The 25,933-nt window shown below is 37.1% G+C and overlaps 1 protein-coding gene across 4 annotated transcripts in view; it reads left to right on the top strand.

The window, feature by feature from the left end:
• NOL4 (nucleolar protein 4) overlaps positions 1-25,933 on the top strand; it is a 190,917-nt gene that overhangs the window by 124,188 nt on the left and 40,796 nt on the right. For 2 of the 4 annotated variants that reach the window (XM_061995225.1, XM_061995224.1), the window contains exons 7-8: positions 18,415-18,594; positions 19,342-19,533. In XM_061995225.1, the coding sequence (XP_061851209.1) occupies positions 18,415-18,594; positions 19,342-19,533 (372 nt within the window). The remainder of the gene's footprint in view (positions 1-18,414; positions 18,595-19,341; positions 19,534-25,933) is intronic. The other 2 variants (XM_061995227.1, XM_061995226.1) reach the window with 1 other exon arrangement.

Below are 25,933 nucleotides of genomic sequence, written 5' to 3'. Positions count from 1 at the left end.
GCATAGAGATGGACATTAGATACCCCCGTATGGACCCTACTGAACACCTCTGTGGAAGGATGTATGTCTCATGCTGGCCTTGTGTATTTGCCAGCACTGTACAGTGCTCCTGGTCCTTCCTAAAATAGCAATGAAGCTCAGTTGCCTTTCACCAGTCATCTGGTTCTCTTTCAGACTGTCTTGCACATCCATGTAGACTCCTCTCTCAGTCAAGTAAATTCAGAGTACTGTGCTACACTGCAGTTAATTCCCGTACATTGATGCTATAGTGTTTTTCTATATTCCTGAGGACAAGAGGACAACATTTGGCTTCTAAACTTCCTTAAATGTGTCGCAGAACACGGCCCTGGCCTTGTAGAGTTGAAATAAATACAGGCATTAATTTGCTGATTGGATTATTGATTGAACTAAGCAATGCATATATAGCCAAAATTGAGAGGACTGCAGGATGATGAGACTATAGAAGTGTGAGAATAATTGTCTCAAGCTATATAGCAGTGTGATTTCTTCCACTTAATTATGAATTACTACATAAAATAGTAGTTCAAATCACTGAAGCATTGGTTTTCAGTTCTTGTACAAAATATGAGTGTGCATGTCCATCTGTTTACCTGTATCAAGCAAGTTGTTTGACTTCCTCCTTAGATGTTACTTCTTATCATACACTTCTTGTTTCATGATGCTGGTACATATAGCTTGCTTGACTGAATGTTCTCCTGATTGCCAAATTTATGTCTTGCTTAATAGGCCTGTGTACTTTCCATGTGTTTCTGGCAAGTGCTTTTAACAGTGTGCCTTTATACACACTTTAAAATTACAGATTCTTTTGCCAGCAGCCTGCATTTTGTAAAATTCATACGTTTCAGACACCAAAGCCATATAACTAATGTTGACATCAGCAGATCCTGCAGTAGCTTACCCATACCAGTTATTGATGTTGGAGCAGCAGGGCACTATGTTTACAGTTCACTGTTTTTTTAGGCAAGTGTTGGCTGAAACACATGACATAGAAAACATTAAAAGATTTTAAAATTAAGAGCTTTTTTACATTAATTAGCAAGAAGTATACAGAGCTGAGGGCAAAAATAAACGTCTGCTAATGCTCCATCTCTTGCAGTACTCTGCAAAGTCCTGCTGCAAGTCAGAGGCTGAATGTCCAGTATATGAAGGCAAAAGATAACTGAGGGATCAGAAAAGCTACTCATTCAAGACTCAGTTCACAATCTGAGTTTTATGTTACTACTGCCTTAGTTCAGTGACCTTTTCTTGTCATTATTCATTTCAGAAAAAAAGGCTAAGAAAGACAGTTTATTGACTAGAACAAATAGTGAGATTGGCAAGAACAGAAGACATTCCCTGTCTGATCTTGAGAGCATTTCAGGTCATTGCTTTACCTTTGATAAAGTATCAAAAGGAGGAAAAGTTCTGAAACTGTTGAGAAATTGGTGTAATAGAATGGAGACTTTAATATAGCAAATAGCATGCAAAATGAAATTTGTAGCATTTTTACAGAGCAGATTTGCTGTAGATTTAGTTGAATATGTGACTAGATTGGTTGCAATGATATTTTTTAAGTATTTCTGAAAAAACTATTCCAAAAGTTTTTCTAAGTAGGAAACAAAGAAGGAAATGAACCTCTGTGTAGCAGCTCAAAAGCAAGATTGGCAGCAGAGCACTGAAAGGAACTGCTTCTGGAAATTACATGTCAGTACTTAGAGCAGATTTGATCATCAACATTGTCAGAAAGCAGCAAGAGTGAGGCTTTTCATAAGAAAATGCAATCGAGGAGCTGAGGGTGACCATGACCCTGGGGCAGTGCCCTGTCTGATGCAGACATAGCTCCATGACACCACACAGCCTGCAAAGCATAGCTGCTGAACATAGCAGATCTCACCAACAGCCCAGTGACCAGTAGGCAGGCAGGAGGGGGTGTGCAGGTCCCAGCTCAGTGCAGGAAGGGCAGGCAGTAAGCCAACAGCAGGCTGGGACAGCATTGGCCCCCACTTCCCCATGGCATAGCTCAGCTTCAGTGAGGCTCCTGGGCAGGGGCACAGGGGTGGAGGTCCTAGGAGAGGTGGCCAGAAAAAATAAGGCCTGATGGTGCACTCAAGGTCCTGATCAGAGTGTGGATTAATGACAGAAAATGTAAGTGGGTTTTAAATGGCAGTGGTAAAAAATGAAATGGTAGTTTCAGAGCCTTATCACACATGGAGGCCTTGTTATTAACTCTACAAGGACAAACTTCCATAGGCTGTTCTCAGGCTACAGACTTAAGAAATAGAGATGTTTACTTCTGTCTTTGGTGGAAATGCAGAATCCAAGATAGGGGAAAGCAAGAAGGACAGCATTTAATTTCAAAAATTAATTGACCTCACTAATCCTACCCTAAAGCCTTTCATCTTTCCAGAAAAAAAAAACCAAAACATGTTCTTGAATTAGTTAATTAAAGGCCATGAAGTTTTCAGTGGTCAGATCAAGTGAAGCGCTAACCAAGGTAAACCATTTTGGGTATGCAAAGTTAAGGCACAAAGAGTGTTTTCATAGCTCCAATTATTTGAAGCCTGTGAATCATAAACTCTAAAAAACATGAAGCAGCAAAGCTTTAAGTCTGGTCCCATGATCCTGCTGTCAGCTGTAGATCTTCAGAGATAGGCCAGACCTTGAATTTGGCTATGGTCATTAAATCTGACCAGTACTGGGGTTTTTTTAGGATTAAAAAAATAATTGCAAAATACAAAACAACATTACAAAATACAAAAATGCATTGTGGAAACATAGCTCAAGAAGTGGCAGGTTAGAGGCTGGTTTATTTACACATAAAGAATAGGAAAAAAAAAGATAAGATAGGCTTCAGGTTTATTTCAAGGCTGTTTATACAGCTACTGAAATACTGACCTTGGAAATAGTGAGAGTAGTACAGAAAGAAAACCAAGTAATGTTGTGTTTCCTCTTGAGAAGAGTTTCCCAGTACTTTAACACCTTTCATGCAATTACACTATCTTTGCCTCTTTTAACAACATGATAAGTGAGGATTATTTGCTTATTTAAGATATCAGCATCAACATGTTTTGGGAACAGTGATAGGGGAAGTAATTCCATGTGGTTATTTTTCAATGAGAAGCCTTTGGCGAGTAGTGAGGGATTGAAAATGAAACTTCTTCAGGTCTTTGAAATCTTACAGCTGAATGATTTTGCTCCATCTTATTTGCAAGGTGGGAGCAGACCTGCCACATTCCAATGATATTTTTTGTAATCCCACTTCTGGTAAAATATTGTGAAGAGAAATGTTGAAGAAAAAAATAGCTTCTCTCATCCTCCTTCAGAGTTAGCCTGAGGAATGGTTTGTAGGGAATTCTTTTGCAAATTAAGAATTCTGAGGTAGTAAAAATGGAGTGTTCTTGCAAAAAAGGTGGTAAGTCTTCTGTAGTTTTCTCACACTGATAATACTATTAAGGAGAATAATTTGTTTATCTTTCTTCCTTGGAAAGGCTGAATGGTAAGCAGTAGAAGTTTTTGCTTCTATCTTAAACTTGAGGTTTTGTGGTTTTAAAGAAAGCTAGAGTTGTTCTAAAACTCACGTGGAACTTTGATTAAGCATATCATGCAGAATTTATTAGCAATTACAATCTACTGGATGGCCTGTTCGTCACACATTAAAGAGTGAGGCTTTGCAAGGCAATGCTTTAAAAGGAATGCAGCTGTGCACAGACATATTGCTCCATAGATTAGTTAACCTCTCAAAGGTTTGTTAAATAGAAGTAACTACTTGGAAAGTTTAATCTTTTTAGGAACATCACCTTATCAAATAATTTTCATGAAAGTTACTTCATGTCTTCAATAGATTTTGTATACCTATCACTTTCTATTTCTTGCCTTCAGTCAAGCTGTTGAATTTAAATAGTATAAAATAAATCTAAAAAATATTATCTCCAGCCGTATTCAGTATTGTGAACTACATAATAATGCCACGGAAAATATTCATACTTTTAAATATACCCAAAAAATAATAATTCATTTTCAAAGTGCTGTGGAAGTGATTGATAAACATAGGATGCTTCTCTGTATGGATACTTCTCACATACCAGTTTGAAATTCATTCCACCTAGAGCAAGAATTTGTAAGACAATTGTTAGATCTTTTCAAAATACAGCTTTCCATGAAAATACATTTAGAAGCAAAGTCTTACTTCAAGAGTTTATGCCAAACTGTTCTGTTTTACTCATGTGCCAGATAAGAAATGTTTTTTAAAATCTTGGTTGCAAGGAAGATTTTGTCCAGAAAAAATACTGGTTAGTTATCTGTATGGTGCAATTTATTCTATCAGTGTGCAAAGATGTTTGTTGAGATGCTGGTCACTGCCTTAATTTTGTTTCCTAAGGAAGCATTTTATGCTGTCACTTTGTCTTTCCCTGCGTAACCTTTGAAAATGTTGACCAATTCCAATCTAATTTGATAAGGTCAGAGTCTTGACAATGTTGTTATAAGTTCTGTGAAAATCTGATTTGATTCAATTAGGAAGATCCAGGTTACTGCCTTCATGAGGGCCTTTTATTTTGAGAGGCAGGAGCTGCTCGGGTAAGCAGTACTCTCCCAGCCCTCAGCAAGCCACGCACTCTTGCCTTATAAGAAGTGGGAGCGATGTGGAGCGAAATGGAGAAGACATGGTGGTGAGGACTTGGGGATCTAGGATGTCAGTCAATAGGATGTCAGATTTCTTCAGTTCTACGTTTTGAAGATAAACCCGTTTAATATACTGGATATTTCAGTATAGGAATTACTGAGCAGATGTTAAAGCTACTCCTTTACGGGACTCGTAGTGATGAGCTATGACTGACATGCCTATATTTGTTTGTTGCTTATGGCACCATTGAAAGGACTTACTGCGTAGACAAATTCAATAGCTTGAACCTGTATCATTGCATTTATTTGAAAATCGTAGTACTGGAGTTGCAAAATTTCTTGACAAGACTGAAGTGATCATATTTATCAGAGAAAAACAATTTCTATATACTTTTATTGCCTACATGGTGTTACTTTTTAACAATGGAGAGCAAAGCTATCAGTGTCCTATGCCACACATGAACAAATCCCTGTATTGAAATAGAGCCCTGCTGCAGGAGTTGTAGGCCCAGAATCTACAGAAGGGAATCCCATTTTTACTTTGCTTACTACAGGACTGCCAGGTAGTTTAGCAAGTTAGAATGAAAGTCAAAATCTAGAGAGTAATATTGCAGATGTTGCCTCACAGACAAGTAAACATTGCTGATTTACAAATTCTGGCATTGCAAAGCTTGATGGTGTATATACCTTTAAAAAGTATACTGGTACATACGTCTTTCAGGAAACCTTCTATCTAGGGACAGTTTTCTGAGTAATAAAGTTTTTGTTAGGATTTTTAAAATTTTTTATGAAATAAAAATACATTGTAGCCTTTTCAGACCCCCTACACATTCATCCCGGTGAGATGAATTATGGTTTGATTGAGAAGTCTAGGTGACCCTACTTCTGCAGGGGGGTTGGACTAGATGATCTCTAAAGGTCCCTTCCAACCTCTACCATTCTGTGATTCTGTGATTTAGAGACTCAAAGCTGCTAATGTCCAGTACCTCTCTAGAAAGCCAGCTGAGATGCTTTCTAGATGCACAATGGCAGATCTCAAAACCTCCTGTGTGCAAAAGTCAGTAAGACAAAAAGAGCAGATGTGTGTGTTTTAGGTTTTGTGCAGCTCTCTTTAAATGTACAGAATTTAGACTGTACCCTAACCCATCACACACACATTGTTGACTGAGGTGATCATAAGGAACCAGTAATGATTTTTAGGAGAAAAACTTCTGATGCTTTCTTGGAACGTAGATCCCAGAGCAAATCCTGGCAGTTAAACCAGCATCAGATGTGTGGGTGCATTTTGGAACCACATGACCTTCTGCTCTATGTAATCTGGTCAGAGCTGTCCCTGTTGCAGGTCCCCAGGCAGAAAGCAAATTTCATGCAGGAGAGCTGCAAGTATGCCAGTGCCAGCTGGCGATGCTGAGTGCATGCAGCAGATCTGGCACACTAAGGGAAAGACTGCACAGACAGTGCATGCGCAAAACAGATCATTCTACTTAGTTTCATTAAATCTGGTTACCTACTAGGGAAGGGGAACTTTATTAGTTATCCTTGCCTTTCAGTTTTTAAAATTAATTCGTGCTTACTGGTTTCCTGATCTGTGGCCTGGCCACACAGCAGAGCAGAGTTAACACTGCCTACAATGACAATGACAGGAGAATGTTCGCAGAAACCTTCTGCCACTCACATTCTTTGCATCTTGTATTTGTGTTAAATAAAATGCAACAGGTGAGACTTACATTCCCCATTCATACTGTAAAAGGATCTCAAGCCTGTAGATCACACCATTACATGTCTTGAGCTTGAGTAGAGTTCTGTGAAAGAAGAGAATGAGTGAGCACACGATGTAGGCAGCTGCACCATGAGGAGGAGGCCACTTTCTCAAAATAGACATATGGATGACTTATTTTTATTGCTAAAAATATGTTCTATTTTTTTCCCTATTTTTTCCCTATTTTCAACTTTATCTATGGAAGCTAAGGATAAAGTAGTAGTAGTCACATAACATAGGAAAGCAACTAGAAACAGACACGAAGCTTTAGGCCAGTTCAGATCTAGGTCTGAAGTTTTTGGCTACTACTCATCACGCAATAAGCTGCCTGAATATAGAATCAAATCCCTCTTCCATGAATTTGGGGTTGGGAGGGAATATGGAATCATTTGAGTTGAAGCAGGATAGAAGGCAGTTTTTATAACTGTTCACTATGACTGTACTTCCTAGTTAGGCATTGTGATATCAGTATGAGAAAATGCACGGTCTGCTCTGAAATATTAGATTTTTCTGGGATACTTCTAGCCATTTTTTTTCTCACAGAACTCTCTTCTACTGGAGGAAATGGAATTTTGCCAAATAGGATTTTCTGCTCTTCTAGGGGAATTCCCCATTGCTGGATGGTGATACGAGTTGAGCCTTGTGCACTGATTGAGTAAGCTGAAATGTACGCATGTAACAAAGTGGCCCCTAGAATTTACAACTTAAAGTATCTGTCCTAATAGAAGCTAAAAATGTTGTTTGCTGTGAGTTTCTTTTACAAACCACATCTGTTAGATCATTTTGGAAACTTCTGTGCTGCTTGATAGCTGCATGGTTCTCTCTAACTCTAAGTACCAATGTGACAAACATTTTTATAGTAAATTAAGATTATGCAGCTACAAGAAATCACTGAATACTGATGTATGGAGTCAGGTTTGGAAATGCAATTTCCTGTCCAAACAGTAGCTGTTATGGGAGTTTACATTATATTGTGCTATCCTGGAAGAAGCAGAATGATTCTCTTCTCATAAGCCTGAGTGAAAAGGCTGCATATACAAGCCCATTCAAAAGTGCTAACTCACTTTTCTATCAAATATATACTAGAGTCTGTACTAGATAGAAAGTGTTGGACCATCTCAAGCAGGTGAACTTATGGATTACAATTAGAATTTTTGGTTTCTTCAGGAAGGTATGATGGAAGTTATAATCCAATAGAGATACTTAATGATATTCATAAGGATTTAAGAGGCTGCTGTGATCTCTGATTCTTCTGGGGAGGAGCATTTGCTTTCAGCACAACTGTGTTGGTTCCTAGAGTTGGTTCCCTGGGTAATTTCATCAGGAATTGTCTTTTGTGAGTCATGTTCAATGCTTTTTATAATGTGTCCTCCAGCCCTCACCCCCTAAATGTCAGACCATGTCTTAGCAGGAGCATAGCCAGCACAGCTTTAAGACTGAAAGGTTATTTTGTTGTTTCTGTTTCTTAGTGCTCTTTTTGTACCGGTCCTAAGGATGCAGTGGGTCTGGAGGACTAACAGCTAGAGATTGTCTTATGAGAAATTTTCCTGCAATATTCTTTTTGTAGTTGTCATGTGCTAACCTCAAGCAATACGTCTGGCTTCCTTGAATAATAAATGCTTTATTTGTCATTCCCTAAATATGGAGGGTCAAACTACATGCATTTCTTACAAATCAGTCTGAAGATTTATTTGTGGTAGATAAGTAGGGAACGAATCAGTAATTTTTTCCTTCAGCTACAGACATCTCAGCTGCTCCCTTGTCACTCAGACTATTGCAAACTAGGAACAGCCCCCCACTTCAGGAGCATTGCCTCCTTCATCTGTCCCGTCTTGATTGGTCTTGAGTTCCGAATCTCCCCACCTGGCCCTTAAGTAATAATTAAGGCAATTAGCCTCTGTCTCCCAGGGTTAGTTTCTAACACAATCCATCTGATTTAGCTCCATAGGCACTTTACAAAGCTCAGCAAAAGAAAAAAAAAGTTGCTACTATAAGCAGATAGAGGTAAAGGCGGAAAGAAAGAGCAAGAAGCTACTCCTTCATTCTTTATCAGTACTGTGTACTTCACTGTAAGCAACATACTCTTATCTTGCATCTGCAATAAATTTGTGTTGTGCCTCTGTTGGATTCCTAGCTTTCTCCCAAAGAAATAAATCTTTAATATGTAATTTTATTACTGGGGTCAGTTGTAAATGGCTATTTAGTACTGAGCAGATTCTTTTCAGTTACATACATATCACTAATCAATTGGCTTTGGTTTTTTTGCATGAGTCTGTCACCCAGTATGTTACCATTACTGTCTGAAGAACAAACTGAAGGAAAGAGAGACTAAATTTTTCTCAGACAATGGAGACAGGTGAGTTGGAGTTCCCTCCTCCACTGCTTCCAAAATTGGGTTTTAGTCTCCTTCCCAAATATTTGTACTTGTCATGCCCAGACTGGAAAGGAGAAAGGTAGGAGAACCTCTGAAATGCCATTGTGCAGGAATGAAGTAGGAAGAGGAAATTGGCACAGGGAAGAACTTAAATTTAGAAAGAGCACACCAAGAAAGATCCATTGTAAAACCATCTTCCTCTCTTGTCCCGTTCATCATTTTTAGTTCCTTGTTATTTCCTACTTTTGTTCTGTGCACTGTAGTCTTACTCATATTGGTTAAGATAAGAAATTTTGCTACTTCTTCCTGAACAGAAAATACAGGTCCACAGCTGAGCATAAAACTGTGTGTTTAGTAAGTACAGCTGCTATCTAGCCTTAGACAGACTTTGTAGGGAGTTGCTGAGTTCCTGGACCTCAAAGAACACTCTTGCCGAGGTACTGGTGAGAAAGGGACAGAGGCATCCTGTGTCTTTTTTGCTTTCTTTCTTTTTTACCTAATGAAAACAAAATGCTCCTCTCACTTGCTGCTGCTGCTGCTTTGGTGACACACAAACCCTGCAGTGGTGATTTATTATTATTCCTACAGCTGTCTTTGCTGTCTCTCTCCAGAAGTTCTTTTTGAAACTTCATACAACCTGGAATCCTTGTGTAGCTTACAATTCCGGCTTTCCTGTGATACACAAAGACGGGGAGGAGCGTGAAAGTAATTGTGCAAAAAAACCCCCCCTTCTTTTTCCCTAATTTCCATATATAACTTGAACTCTTTCAGCTGCAGATGTGTTTGCTCCTTGGGAATATGGCTGTGCATAAAGTAAAAGCTTGTGTATACCCAAGCTGCTGTGGAGAAGTAAAGGACTTTCATAGTAAAGAGTACGAAGAAGACGGTGAAGGGACATGTACACAGTCTTTAGATTCCCTGTGGCTCTAATACTCTTAGAAAAGGCTTCACCTGTGGCTGACAGTGGTAAATTCAAGGGATATTGTTCACAAATAAGCACATAATTTCCTACTATAGATTCATGCTTTGGGACTTGAGAAAATAGTATCATGTTTCATGTTGTAATGGAAGAAGAAAGCAGGTTATTGAACCTTTTTGGTGTCACAGCTCAAATTCATGGCGAGAGGGAGCAGAGAGAAATATTGGAAGGAAGATGTGCAGGAAATACTATGAGAGTCAAGAGAACAATGCAAGAGGGAAATAAAGCAATATGAACTAAAGGCATTATGACTTTCAAGAGAAAGAAAAGAATGAAAGGTTTGAGGAGAAAACTGTGTGAAAAAAAATGGTTTAAATTGAACCAAGGGACGTGAACACAAAGAATGGCAAAGGAGGCAAAAAACCAACAAAGATTGTGGCAGTTTTATCGTTCATTGTACATGTTTGGTAAAAAGGCCCATGACTAAACCAGTGAATATATGTGGTTTGTATTCCCTGGTTTGTATTCCTCACTGCTGAAGTGAGGAAAGGGATTCTTTTACTTAGGTTTTCCAGCAGCAATATGCTCAAGATTAAAATTAAGCATCCATCACAATGCCACGTTGACAAAAAACTATGCTCTTCTGTATTTATGGTAACATTATTTACTGTCTGCCTATATTGTGAATGTCAGTTGTCACTGAAGTACATTTAATGAGAAAAGTGTTTCCTAATCCCCATATAAACAGTTGCTGTTTGAGTTTAAAAAGAAAATGAGAAAAGAAAAAGTCCTGACAAATGGATGGCTGTGGAATTTGGGTGGAGAGTGTAAATGTTCTTCGCAAAAGGTCAAAATTTCACCAAAAATTAGAAATTGTAATTTTCCGATACGAGGGTTTTTTTATATGTTTTGACAAAAGCACAACAGCTACACAGGGTATTCCCGGGCTCTTGGCTTCCGAGAGCTATGGTAGTACCTGCAAAGTATTTTAATGCTCTTAAGAGACCACTCATGAAGTTTCCTTAACTTTGATAATAAGGTAGGTTTTCTTTTCTTTGTAAGTTAGGCTCTTACAAGAGTATAACATCTTCATTCAGATCTTCTGATTTCATTTAAGTGTACTATAGGAAACGTTTAAATCCTCTATCGGCTCACGGTTTGCAGAAATCGAAATGTGATGGAGCTTTCCTATGTGGCAGCATCTGTTTCTCAAATTCACAGCAGCTCTGTCAGGTCTTTTTAAAGCTTCAAAATAGCAGTGTATGGTGCCAAAAAAAAAAAAAACCAAACAATTTCAGGCTTTTATTTGAATCTGTCCCCATTTAGCTTTGACTTTTCATTTCCCACAAAGGACATTGCAATTTTGCTAAAAATGGAACAGCCACATCTATGATTCTATGATTCTGCAATATGACCAGTTACCAGGTGTTATAGAACTAGGGGTTTTGACTATTTGCTTGAAAATACTTGTCTTCCTACATCAGTGACAGGAATTGTAGAAGTCATTAACCAAACAACTTTGTAAAATAAGTGCTGTGAGAAGTACGCATGTCTCCTGCTCTGTTAAATCAGCTCTGCCCTGGTATGCTTGACACTGGTGGGCTGAGGAGGTTTGGATTTGCTTATTCTGATGCTCCAAGAATTCTCCACCTCCAGATTGACTGGGGAAGGAAAAGGAGCCTTTCTGAAGGTGCTGAATCAGGTAATAAGAGATTACTTGTGAACAAATTAGAAAGAAGCTCATTACACAATTGCCTCTGAAAATACTTCATTCTTCTACTTGACTGAGAATTCTCTGTTGTCTCTGGTTTTATACTCTCTACTTACTGGGGTTATTTCTATTAGGGCAAAGTGATGTATTTCAGTGATGTAGGTCAGTACCAGTGGGGATGGACCTAGAGTAAGTAGTCTGTATTTTAGCTAAAAGGAGAAAATACACCACAGAAAAATCTGTGGTTCAGGGAGTCTTTCAATTATTTCTTATCATTCGATTATCTAAACTTACATCTATCCAGATAAATCCAGCTGGAATGGAAGTGTCTGGGTAATTTAGAGTTTACTTACTGCTAATAAATGTGGTTCTGTTGAAAGGAATATTATAAGAAAACAGATTCTATGGTATAAGCTGGCCAATTACTGAGAAAGAATGAATAGGTAGTCTTAGGAACAGTCACTGTTTTCTCAGTGACTATTGAAAAAACAATGACTCCAAAGAAAATATCATATCAAAGATAAATCAGGAGAAAAATAGTTTTATTTCTTAGTTCCTATTGTAAGTAACTGAACAGTTGTCTTTCTGGAGATCAAATTGTTAACACAGAGCAAGCAGAAAAAAATCTTTTAATATTTCAGTATGATACAAGTTGTTCGTAAAAATGTCTTATACAATCTACTCCACAGCACTTTACATGTTAGATAATACTTTTATAGAGTCAAACCTATGAAACTCTAAACTTAACTCTCCATTCCTCCAGTAAAAACGTTGTTATCCTCATGCTCCAAATAGCACATCTTTACACAGTGGCACTTTCCCATTATCAAGGGTGAAATTTTAGGCAGGAGATGGAAAGGCCGACTGTGGTGTAAAAAAGCGGAGCGAACCAGTCACGGTCAGATGCAAAGATATGAGTAAAATGAACAAATGTGTGAAAAACTTATGAAAATAAAGCTAATTGGATCTTGAAATAAATGACGAGATGCTGGAATTGTATTTGAGACTTCACAGTCTTTTCTGTAACATGAAAAAAAAATGATGTGCAGTACAGTTCTACACAGATGACATTAGGAGGGTTTAAAGAGTCTGCGTAAAAGGGAAAATAACAGTAAAGTCTGGAGGAGAGAAAGACTTAGAATTTAAGAGGGATCATGAGAAAAAATGGCTTATTAATGAAAAATAATGGAGATGGACTTCTGTCTATAAAAGCTGAAAAGGATAATAGTTGAACCTCAGTTTTCCAGTTATGTCTCATGCTTTACTTATTTGAATTGAGGAGTAAAAGATAGGAACGTTCAAATTCATAGTTTCATATTTTCTAATACAAAAAGGTCATAAATGTGGCAAATGTAGTTTATGTTTTCCAATGTGTTATTTATATTACATATGGAACAGATTGAATATAAAAAAACCCCACTACCTCCTGTAGGCAAGTTCTGTGCAATATGGAAAACTCAGTTTGTGCAGGAAAGAAAGTGAAACTTTAAGAATACAGTATTAATTTCAAAGGGAAGATGTAGGGCATAATTTTTCCTCTTAACCTTACAGGCTTAACATTTTAATTTTGTTTATATGTCAAATAAAATGCATTCTTCTCCCTTACAGTCAGTTCACAGTTCATTGTGTTGCCCTTTTAAAAAAAACCTTGTCATATGTAGAATCAGTTAAAAATTTAAATGTGAAATAAATATTAAAATTAAGTTCTGATTTAATTGACAATTCTGGGGAAAAAAAGTCTTCAAAGCAATCAGACATGGTGTCATCAGAATACTCTAATCCCTTTCTGTATCATAGGAAAAGTTTCTATAAAAGTACATATACACAAAATCATGTGGGAAAATATGTGGAAAAGCACACTTAATTTGCAAGAGTAGTGGCTGAAATCGTAGCCTAATGTATTCAGTGGTATAGAAGGATAGACTGAGACATAGAAAGAGAAGGAGGTAAGGGTTGGAGGTGCAACTGAGCGGAGGAGCAGACCTCTCTAAGCTTTAGGTGATGGTTTTATCTACTCATTACAAATTTTTATTTAGTAACTCCTACAGGTGTGGAAGCAGATTTCAAGAAGAGAATCGTATATAGCCAGAAGAGTGTTTTTATCTCTGTCTATCTCACAACTCCTTTCCTTTCCATGTAATATGGAAACCTGTGCTACTGTCTTGCCAGCTCTTCAAATCTCCAAATATCTTCAGCTCACGGGAGTGCTGTGGTTTATGAGTGTCTAATGTAACAACTGAGAGAATTACACACTCTCCAGCTGAATGTAAAACTATCCAAGTGAATGGAAATGTAAAATGTAATGTAAATGTGAGAAATGAAGCACTACGTGTAAAAAAAAAAATCTACTGTACTTCCTTCAGAGGCTTTTTTCTCTAAAAAATTCTTCCCTTTTGTCATGAAACAAAAAAATCACTAACCCATGATTTTTCCAGGTTTTGATCATTACAAATAACATGCCTTCGTGATTAACTTTCTATCACTGAATAACTTTTGGTTCAGTAATCAACAACCTTCTTTGTACACTCACTGAGATACCCAAGAGTTTCTTGCTGTCAGTTGCGCAGAGAAGCCTCCTGCAATGAGTTCTTGTGGTGTCACTCTCCAAACCATGACCAATGGCCATGTACCATTGTCTGAGCCAGCCAAGCGTTGGGGCTCTGTGGTAACCTTCATATTTATTGCTGTTCTGGATTACCTCTGCTTTCTCACAAAGTAATAGCATTGCTTCTGTTGGCAACTGTGAGCTTTCTGCATTACTGTCTTTTGCATGTATGGAATATTCTTTTATCTTACTAATAAGGTGATAAGCTTTATCTGCTGTAAGCGTATTAGAAATCAGTCAAGCAATAAATATTTTCCATAGATAGGCCTCAAGAGTTGCTCTTTGACAAAGTTTACAGATAAAGACTATCCAGAACAGACCAGTAAGAATTATTATGAATCTATAAAACATGAGTTTCATAGCATGAATGAATTTATTGGGAAGAGAAGATTGAGGAGAATGGGACATGAAAACTGTCTTCAAATGTCAAAGATTCTGGTAAAGAGGGAATAGAATCCTGTCTTCTCCAGGTATACCTGTCCTCAATTGTGATAGGAGGTAGATAAGTGAAAAAGAAATAGGCTTAGTGCTGTTTATGAAGGTCAGAGGTGGGTGTTGAGACTGTTTTAATAATTCTGAAGAAAATGAAACACTGGTGCACATTGTCTAGGGGATGCATGGCATCTCTGTCTCTGGAAATCTTAAGATAATAACCAGTCAAACAATTGTCATGAATGACCTTTCGACCTTGTTTAGTGGTAGTAACATAAACTAGATGACACTGTGATGTCTTCCCAGGTCTTATATTGTACATTTTGACATTTACCTTACATCAGGTGACTTTTGTTGCTGACTTGTAATGTATTGGAAAGTTGTTGATTTTTCATGTCACAAGCTTCTGAAAGCAGATTGTTAGGCAAGGACCTTTACTTTCATTTTTATAAAGCAGAAGTGTCTAATGCTTATTATTGCAAGGAATAGATGAATGAACTCAGAACCTTTGGAAAAGGGCAAGGACAGAGTGACAAGAGTATATCTATCAACATCTCAGTATTTTTAAGACAACTGGTATCATCATTTCAATGTTTGGGGAAGGCAATACTCTTTGTCTTAGCCTTGGCCTCATTTGTTCTCCTTGAATAATTTCTCATTTTGCATTGCTGTCACTTTCTTTTCCAGCTCATCCTTATTAAGCACAAAGGTTTCAACTGTGAAACATCTTGTGTCTACTAATGCTTCCACTTCTTGATTGCTTTAATCTTGTATTACTGTTGACAGAAATATGTATGCTCACTCTGTCCCTTCCATGGTCACACTCATAGCACAAAGGTTTGTGCTTTCAGGTGGTGAACTGGAGTCAAGAACTGACCTTGGTCTTAAACAGACTGGCAAAAGAAAAACAAACACAAAACATTTTAACTAGGATCCGTTCTCCTGTCTAGTTCACTACAGGACCGTAAAAACGTATGTGTCGTGAGTGTACAGGTATCTAAACACGCAGGTTCCTGTCTGGCAGAGGCAGGAGCAGCCTTTTGACAGTACAGTGCAAGACCTAAATTGGGGAGTGTGTACTAAGGAAAGGTTGTCCTTTGCTGTCTTATTTCACTTTTGTTTAGCACTGCAGCTGCTTAATAGAGTACACAAATGCACACATGAAACAGTCTGTTGCCTCTCTGTAGAAATGAAAAAAAAAGATAGAAATTCAGTATTCTAACGGATCTTTTGTAACCTCTTCTCTTAGTTTGCCAATGCAACACCTAGGAAAAATACCATTTTATTTTCCTGGTACTGCACACAATCTTTAAATCCATGATGAATTAATATGGATTCCTACCATGCAGTTTTCTCAGAGTATGTTATTCTCCATGGTTCATTTAAGCTGCTAAGTTGTTCTTGAAATAAATATTTTGTGGAAGACATTGGACAAGCCACTCTATGCAATGCTTTCTTTAGCATTTTTGAGAGACATAGCTAATCCGTTTTGGCCTGAATTTCTTTCCTTTCCAAAAGCAAATCTCAATCCTGGTGCATAATTTATGATTTTGGCATCCAGCCCAAACATATGTACATGTTGAAATCAGTTTTGCATCTGTTTAACTTTATGCACATGAGTAGTCTAATTGGATTTAGTCTGATGAAATGACTCATGTGAAATCAAGTGTTTGCAGAACAAGGGTTTCAGGCAGTAGCGTTCTTCAGGGCAGTAGATTCTACAGCTTTATATGGTGCCTAGCACATGAAATGGCTTTTTAATTATCTAGAAGCCCTCTGCATGCTGTATAGCTGTAGTATAAGGTGAAACAAGAAAGTACAGAAAAACAAGTGTTGGTCAGATGTGCTGAATAGCACTTGAACACAACTGTAACAATTTTAACAACTAATTGTAATTTTTGTTTTTAAAAAATTTTGTTCTGGGAATCTCTTCAGGATGAAGGAAAATTACTCTTCGTATTCCTTCCTGACAGGCTACCAATCTGCAGTTGTTGGCCTTCTGGTAGCCATTACCAGGTTAAATACTGTTGCTTATGTATACCAGACACTCTAATCAGTTACAGCCATCGTCTCCTATCAGGATGGAACCACATTTTTCTGGAGCCTGATAGTTCAATGGGTTCAACACCTCCTCCAAGGAAGACTTGTCTTGAATAGGAAGCAATGTAGATATTCATCATCTGCCTCGATAAAAACATCAGTGTGTCAATAAAAGAAATAGGTTTTTTTTCTACTCTCCCAAGTCTTCTCTTTCAGTGCCACTTCATGTCTACCATCCTGAACCCTGGCTAATTTCTTGCCTCATAACTGTGCAGTCATAGGCTATGGGAAGAGAAGAGATGATGCTGAGCTTGCTACTTGTTGGAGGGGTTCATATTCAGTGACTGGATCTTCTGTTTCTGTTAGATTTTTTTCTCGTTCTCCCTATGTCTGCTGTAAGGGTCAAGGCAATGGAGAGTGGTCTAGAGAGTGAAGAGATTCAAATAAGGGAATGAGAGAGGCTGCACGATCTGATGCTAGGAGCATTAGATATTAAAAAGTGGAACTGCAGAGGATTTGTGTTGTGAGAATATAGTCTGGGGAGGATAGATAACAAAGGAAGGCTTGGAGTATGAGTGTTATTAAGGCAAGGCAAGGAAATGTATGAGAGTGACTCCAAAACTGATGATGTTCAGGGGACCAACAAAAGATTGAAATGAAAATAGGGAAGGAAAAAAAAAAGAAGTTGGAATAAGAACATAAAGCAAGAAGTATACTGTAAAGATGAATGTGTTCCTTGGCCTTTCCCTTCTACCTCACTGCCCAGCTATGTTCTGTGATTGCTGAAAATACATAGAAATAAAGACAGTTTTAGAAAGCTCAGTATGTAGATCAAGGCATGTGATTTGAAGTATTTGAAATGTATTTTTGATTGAGGCATTGTGCTCCTGACTTTTGGTAATATTTAGATGGGAGGTACCTAAAAAAAGTGTGTATGTAAAGTTCATCATGATGCACCTGATGCAGGACTCTCTGAAGTTAATCGACTACAGTGTGCTTTGAAGCAAGAGAGGAAAATATTGAAATGTAACAATATTAAAATATCCTAGAAGTAAAATTATGCTCTGAGTTACCTCAGCATGAATCTGATGACTGATGAAGATACCCTGTGATACCTTTGTGTATCTGGGGAAGGCTTCATCTTAAAGTATGAAGTTGTAAAAGACATTTTATTACTGACATCTTTTTGTGGTGTGCAGTTTGAAGTGTATGCAGAGGAAACAGATAACCAAAAAATGCAGGTAGTTTTGGTAACTCAAAACTTTTTGGTCCTACAAATGCATATATTTTAATAAGATGGTCATTTTTTATCCAACAAGATGAGTTTCTGCTCAGGGCAAAGTTCTGAGTGCTGATACACAAAGAGAAAATGGTTCTATCATATGATTATCTGAAAAGCATTCAAAAAGTTGACAAACCTACACATCTTTAATTAATTCTGGCATTTTGCAAGTGAAACTCAAACATAATTGTCTCCATGATTTGAACATCTTTCTGTAGTTCTTGATAATATTTAATACTGGTTAGATGAATATGAGTGTTTCCTAGTTAAATCCTTCTTGCCTTAAAATGCCTTAAAACGTGGCATTTCCTTTAGCATTTTGTGCAAATCAACTGCCCCTTATTTACAGTCTGCCTAGTACAAAATAGTTGGTATTTGTAAGAAACATCTGTATGTAGTACTTAAACAAGGCTGTATGGCAAAGATGTTAACTGTACTTATCATAGGTATCTGATTTGTTAACTGATTTACTGAATTTGCAGATGCCTACGTTTTTCAGAAAGTACTGAAATTAATTAATACTATTGTGAATTGTTCACTCTCACAGGGATTATGAGCACTTTGTGTTGAACAAAGAACAAAAAAAAGTCATGGAATTCTTTCAATATTTTGATAATTACACATTCTTTCCATGATGAACTTTTACAAACATATTCTTTTGTCTGTTTTCAGTCACCTGCACATAGCTATTCAAGCTATGATTCTGGCAAGAATGAGAGTGTAGGCAGAGGTGCTGAAGATCTGTCTCTGAATCGAGGAGATGAAGATGAGGATGACCATGATGAGCAGGAAGATCCTGAGAAGGTTACTGAATCAGATGGAGTAGAAGCTGAGCGACTGAAAGCTTTTAATGTAAGTCCCTTTGCACTTTTCTTGTCTACTTCTGCTATTCCTTTTACATTGCTATTTCTGTTCAAGTTTGACAACATTAAAGGCACATTAATTTAATTTTCAGGATTTATTTCAATTATTATTTTAATACACATTAAACTCTTGCCTACAGATGACAGATTTACTGTGTTTTATTTAGAATTTTAAGGCAGAGTGCCATCTTTGCCAGTGAGGAAAACAAAGATTTGTTCTGCCTGTGTGCATGTGCGCTTGTGTGTGTGGATGTGTGGATGTGCATGTTCACTCATTGAATGCAAAGGGGCTTTAGCTAGTTTATTAGAAGACCATTCTGGTGGTCAGCTGTTCTCTATTGCTTTCCCAGTGTATGTAATTATGCATGAAAACACAAGCAATTGTTCAAACAAAGAAAAAAATGAGAGTCAGTTCAATAAAATTATTAGCAATCATAGCTTATTGTTAATAATGAAACTGAAGTAGTGCCTATTTTCACAATCTGTTCTGGTTTATCTCACAAGTTCTGTATTCTATAGACTATTCTTTTCTTGTCTTTTTTTTTTTTTTAATCAGCCCCCCCTCCCCCCCCAATAACCCTTTAAAGAACTGTTTGCTTAATTTTTCTGGCTTCCCATTACAAAGCTCTTCAGTGGATAGAAAAAATGTCTTCCTATCAGTAATCAAGACAGGAAGCTAGGAAGAGAAGAGAGCCGCCCTCCAAACCCATCTCCTCTGTCTCCCTCTTGCCAACAGATGTTTGTCAGGCTGTTTGTAGATGAAAACTTGGACCGAATGGTCCCAATCTCTAAGCAGCCCAAAGAAAAGATCCAGGCTATCATTGACTCATGCAGGCGACAATTCCCTGAGTATCAAGAGCGTGCCAGAAAACGCATACGTACTTACCTCAAGTCCTGCAGGCGGATGAAAAGAAGTGGTTTTGAGATGGTGAGTTTTGACTTAAAACCCAGCCCTAGTTTCCATCAAAACCCCATATGTAAATCCATGACACTATTTTGTTTTCATCTTAGTGTCTTTTTTTTTTGTTTGTTTATTTTTTTGGTAATACCAGGTCAGAGGTTTTTTTTCCCCTCCTTCATTCTTCCTGAATTAATTCCCTTTGTTCACTGGTTTAAAAATGCTTTGAGACACTAGAGTTCACAAGATGAACTAGTACAGATGTATGGGGAAAAAAGAAAGAACAAAGCGAGGCATAAGGAGGGAAATCAAATGATGACATATATAGTGACTTATTTCCTACCTTAGGTGACAGTTACAGATTTTTGCCTGAAAATGTCTTGCAGTAAGTTTTTTTTTTCTTTAAAATGCCTCTGCTAACTGGATTTCTGAGATCCTGCTACAGAAATTTTCCGTGCAAGAAAATGCCCAGTGTAGTAACATCACATTGGCAATGGTTTTGGCTTTGAGTTTTTTTCTTGTACAATTTAGCCTATTACTTACCATTAAAAGTTACTCCTTTGAAATCTTTCAGTCCATATATAATTGTGCGAAACACATTAGACAATTTTAAAGCTGAGACATAAAGCTTACAATTTGAGCACCCCAATGGTTTGATAATTGTAATTTGACCAAACCCCACTAAAATTAAATACAACTGGCAGTATTATTAGACATTAGTATTGTAATATTATTCAGTAGTAAAAGAATGGGTAAATATTAAAACTTCTCACCAATTAACAGCTTTGTTATCTCTAGAAAAACTTCTGTATTTCCAAAACCTAGGAAAATCAGAAAAAAATAGAAAGCTGTGCAGCTCATGTTTGATGAGTCTTAGCTATCTTTCTGGCCTTTAGATGAAAATAAAACCACTTCATCGTTACAAATAGATCTCATTTAGTTATTAAATGTACCATTTTTTTAATGAATCATCTGGAAATCCGTTGATTACATAAAAAAAAATTACTGGAGATGATTGAATTTTACTGTTTCTCTCTTTCTCTCTCTCTCTCTCTTTCCTGCAGTCTTTATAGTATACTTAAGATTTCCATATATTGTTTAAGATGTTAGCTGACAATTTTAAGGGTAAAATATCAGATTTATTTGTAGGGTAAGACCACTATTGGATAACACAGAAACCAAAGACAGAAAGTAAATTTTCTTATATGTTTGCGATTTTAATAAACTGTGTGATTTTATTACTTGAATTGTTGGGATAACATTTTCTGAACAATGGAAACACAGATGAGGAGATACAGGTAGAATAAAGGACATCTGTATAGATAAAAGTGCCAAAGATTGACTGATGGTGTACATGTCAGATTGTATAGCCTTTCAAAAGAAAATAAGAAAAAACAGACAGTAAATATTTTCCAAGATTCTAAGTAGCATCAGGTTGCATCTACTCACTCTGGCTGAAAATAATTCAGCAACGTCAAGTTCCGTTTTCATGATGCCAAATAGTTTTATTTTGCTGTACTTAGAAAATTAGCTGATGTTAGCAAGTCTTCTCACTGTTCCCATTTATGGCCTCATTACTGTCATGATTCACATTAATGAGCAGTTATGTAAACTGACTCATTTTTTGTCACCTGAAAGACTTGTGCAACTGCTTTGTGATACGAATAAGGGGTTTACAATCTGACCATAAAAGCTAGGTTGACTTGACCTCAGTGTACATTTGCAAATGTTACTTCCATATGAACAAAGACTGCGGGATCAGATTTATTCCTGGGAGGGGAAAGGGAGCAGAGATTACCAGGAACATGATTAAAATAGGTCAACTTTATAGTTAATAAATATTCCCTATTTTTGTAATGATCCACATCTACTTATGATGGGCTTTATTTCTTTTTAAACAAACACATTAACCCTCTACAATATTGACTTTGCTGCCCATGAATGGAAGTGACAGGGCACTGGAGCTCACGCCAAAGATTTCAGCTCTCTTGGGCCTGAAGGAAAATCTGTCCTTCTTCCCTGTTTGCAGGTAGGAACATGAGCCAGAGACTATACCAAAGTATTTAGAGGAGCTCCTGTTAACTTCCTAAGAGAATAAGTGAGGTTTTATGTGTATATCTTGAATAATTCTGAAATGTAATGCGTATCCATGTGTTGCTTGTAATTATTTTCTGATTTCTAAATGACTATATCAGCATCTCCTGATCACAAGCAGTTTTTTTTAAAATGCTGCCATGGACAGAGGCACTTGACTGTATGATCACTTTAAATGTATTTCCCATTTTGACAGTGTAAAAGAACCATTTTGTCTGGATAATAATGCTCATCCAAAACAATCATGAAGGGACATGTTGGTGTCAATTTGAATAAGAGACTACTCTCAAGTATAGCAAAACAGGATAATGATCACCTCAGGAGCACTAGTGCTAGTGTTGTTATATTAAATAGATGTCAGATAATAATCTCCACAGGAGATATCTTTTGCTGTAGACTTATTAAACACAAGTTTTTCATTATGTTCAGGTTCAGAATGCTACATTTTGAGCATCTAGTTCCAAGAGAAAAAGAGAATCATCTCATATATGGCATATGACAGTTCGGACTGTTATGTGTAACAGTGCAGTTATCTACAGTGTCATTTTGTAAAGTGAAGAGAAAATGTAAACATTAAGTTAAATTAGTGTAAGACTGCATGGTAAAGATGAAAAAGCATGCCTGAAGCCTGCTTCTGTCAGTGATTTGCCATCTGTAATCCGAATGACAGTTCATGCAGCATAACAGGCCATTTCTAGCTCTAAGGCAATGGGAAAGGCTCAGTCTCGTGAGCATTCATGTTGTTAATTAACATGTTTCTTAGTATTTTTAAGAGATTGCTTATAGTTATTCTGCTTCTACTTATGACAGATAGTTGTTCACAGACTCCAAGGCAGCTTGCATTGCTTCTTGTTATAAATACTCCTTTGAGGAGTTCCCTATCTACATTGGAAATGCTTGTAATCACTCCAGTTTCACTCTGACACAAGCATATTCCTCAACAAGGCACAGTCAAAGTTTTTCCCCTGAATTGTAAGACTGTTTCTCTCCTCTCAACGTCTCTTGTTTATTGACTGTTGAGAATGTTCTCTTACTAAATTCTATAATCTCACTTGGAGTCTTTCATTGGGAGGAAATATTTTCAAGTCCTGAAATCACCGGGTTTTGGATGGAATCTCTAGGTTGCGCTTCCGTTTGAGCTATGCTGTAGCATATTGTGAACTTCTTAAAGTTCTTGATATTCTTAAAGAAGTCCTTTCTTTTTCTCTTCATTAGCCCATAAGCAAAATTAAAAAAAATACATTACTGCCTTTTTCTCAAGGGCTGATGTTAATGAGAATTCCTTTGTATACTTTAAGTGGTTTTTGACCTAGATATACTATACAAGAGGAATTTTCTTCTTGAAATGGTCAAATTAGCTGTTTCACTCATGTTTTAAAAATCTGTTCTTTAGACTTGTCCCAGCCTCTGTATCTATAGAAAAGTGTAAATTAAGAAAATATTGTAGTCAGCTGCTGAGGCTATGTGGTGTGTATTACCTAATTACAGCCCAGAAAAAAATTAGATGGTGGAAACAGTCAAATGAAGTTGAACTGACTTAATAATTACATTTTCTTACTGCTATCTGCTTCCTGCCATCTTCATGATCTCATGATCAGTCTCACCACATTGGATTTGAAACTGCATCATACAATATCTTTTCCACAGTTATGCCATTTTTTTCTGTGTGCATCCTAATGCAAGAGCAAGATCTTTAGCTCTCATTCACAAAGAGATTTTTCCTTTTCTTTAAGCAAAAGGAAACCCTTCCTCCTAGGCACTACTGTAATAAAGAACAATGGTATCAAAGGGCAAAGTATTCTGAAGCACTGGAGAGAAAAAGCTAGCCATAAATGCTTTTTGTTGTCTGAAGATAAGTTTGGATTTGTCAGAGAAGAGTCACATTATGCATTAAGAGAGTTCCTCAATTAGATTCTAGTGTTGTTCATCCCAGCACCTTCTGTCCTATCACCAGCATCAGTAACTACTAAGTAAGTTTTGTACCTTTTCCTGCTTCTGTCATTTGTTTGTGCCAGTTGGCTCTAAAAGGAGTTTTAACGATTCACAACTGTGCACATGCCGATTGAGGTGTTTTAAATGTGTCTAATGGCTTGGAGTGCTTCTATATTGTGATCCAGCGACTTTGATGAGGACTGGTTTTCAAAAGGGAGTATGTGTTGTGAAATCTTACTCGTTAAGATTTTTCAGGACAGAGATATCACCTTTGTTTTTAAGTTTTAGCTTTAGACAGAGGAGGCTTTCATTATTTACTGAATTTAATGCTAAATAGCTCAGCTGCCCTCACAGTCACATGACTCTTTAGGCCTTTTATGGCTGGAAAGGTCATAAGCATTTTGAGGAGGAGAAGGGTCTGTAAATCCAGGGTTATGTACCAAATCTTGATTAATAAGATGGGAAGCAATATTAAAATTATCACAAGAACAGTAACATGAAGATTGACAATTAATAATGGAGTTGTTGCTTTGTACTATACCCCAAATACTGTTGATCAGTCATGTTCCTTTCTAAGCATCTCGACTTTGACAGTGGTTAGCTTATGGAAGTCTGATGGGAAGCCTGCTTGGGAAGAAACCCAAAAAAGCTGCTCTCTGAAAATCTTTAACTTTTTCCATTAGGTCTCAGGTATTTTTTTTACTTTTTAAATGTAGAAACAGTTTCCCTAAGGTTCTTAAACGTTTTTTCTTTCCCCTCAGAACAGTTATGTGAATACTCATGTGATTTTCAGAACGGCCTTTTAAAACTGTCTTGGATATCTTTTGCTTTTCAATAACTTTTGCAAGTTATAGGCAATTTTGGGAAAGTGAGTGGTGGAAGAAGTTACACTTTTTCCAGTAACTTTGGGAAATGTGAAGAAGTTAGTGTTGAAAAAGATGTGATATTTGGAGAAGGAGTAAAATCTAAAAAATGGAAAATACCTAGCAACCTGAATAATAATTAGTCTTCTACTTTTTGTGAGAGAGGAAAAGATAGGAATACATTTTTGACATTTGTTTCACTTTTTTATTGAATTTAGAAGACAAACAACCCCCTCCAAAGTGGCAATACATTCTGATATAGGGGAAAAACACTGCTTTTTAATCAAAACCAAAATATCTGAGGTAGAAGAATGTTCATCCTGATTACTTGTAAGCTTGAAATCAGGAAAAAAAAAACTAAATAAGTCTCATTTTCGTATGCTGTGATTCTGACTCAGATTGAGACCTCTGCTGCAATGTTACTGGTTTGTGCCAGCAGCTTAAGGATATGGAGCCACTTCAGTCTGTTTATTTAGGCAAGATAGAAAATGATGTTAAATGAGACTCAGTTTCTCCTAGTCCTAGCAAACTATCTGCTGTTGGAGTGTCCAGTTCAATCCCCACCTCACTCAGGAGTCAGTTCAGCATGAGGATTCCTGGGGTTCTCTGTCACTCCGAAATACCAGATAAATTTGGGATAGGGGTAATCTTACCTAAGTTTTCTAGAGAAATCATATGTTTTGGGTTCCCTCAGCAATCAATGAAGCACTTAGATGAAGCAATTCACGGAGTTTCATCCCAAGCTGTCTCATGAGTTAACTTCTGGAGGTACTTGTCTTTTCAATGAAACAAAAAAGAAGCATAAGTGACTAGTTTAGGTAAAATACTTGAGTTTAGATGGATAAAGTCAGATGGCTGTTCTTTCTGTTACTCACATAAGTAATTTAAAATTTCCACTAGCCCCACTGAAGCTGCTCTCTTGAAAGTAGAGCAGGACTTGACCCCATATGTAGACATAGCAGCGGCAGCAGCATAGATCTGTGGTTGATTGGAATGTGTCACTTGTTTACCATTTAGACAGGAATATGGATAGGTTAAGATATATATGGATATATTTACGTGCTGTCATAATCAAGGGCAAAACACAACGTTTCAATTAAATGTACTTTAAAGCTGAAACTTTGAAAAAGGATGTGAACATCATTGAACTTTTTAAAAAAGCCTCTTCTGCCGTTTAAGAGAATATTTCTAGTTATTTCTTTGAATTCCTTAGTAGGTGTTACAACTGAGTGTTTAGCACAAGACTGCAAGACTGGGCAAAATGTATCAAAACCTAGACTGAAACATAGTGCTACAAGCATTAAAATGCCAGTCCAGTTGTTCATATTTCACTATTCTGTACTAACAATTCTAAAAAGCACATCCAATAAAGCACAGTGTACTTCGGTCAATTTAAAAATACTCCATGGAAAGGTTTCTGAATCCTTTTTAACTGTGCAGTGTAAGACAATTCTGTGCCATCCATTTCACTGCATTACACTGAGTAAAAGTTCTCATTTGGAGATAATGCATACTGTCTTGCAAAAATCCTATTTAGATAC

Source organism: Colius striatus, chromosome 4 (genome assembly GCF_028858725.1).
Source record: "Colius striatus isolate bColStr4 chromosome 4, bColStr4.1.hap1, whole genome shotgun sequence".
Taxonomy (NCBI): domain Eukaryota; kingdom Metazoa; phylum Chordata; class Aves; order Coliiformes; family Coliidae; genus Colius; species Colius striatus.
The sequence above is the reverse complement of the archived record's forward strand: the minus strand, read 5'-3'. Positions and strand labels throughout refer to the sequence as shown.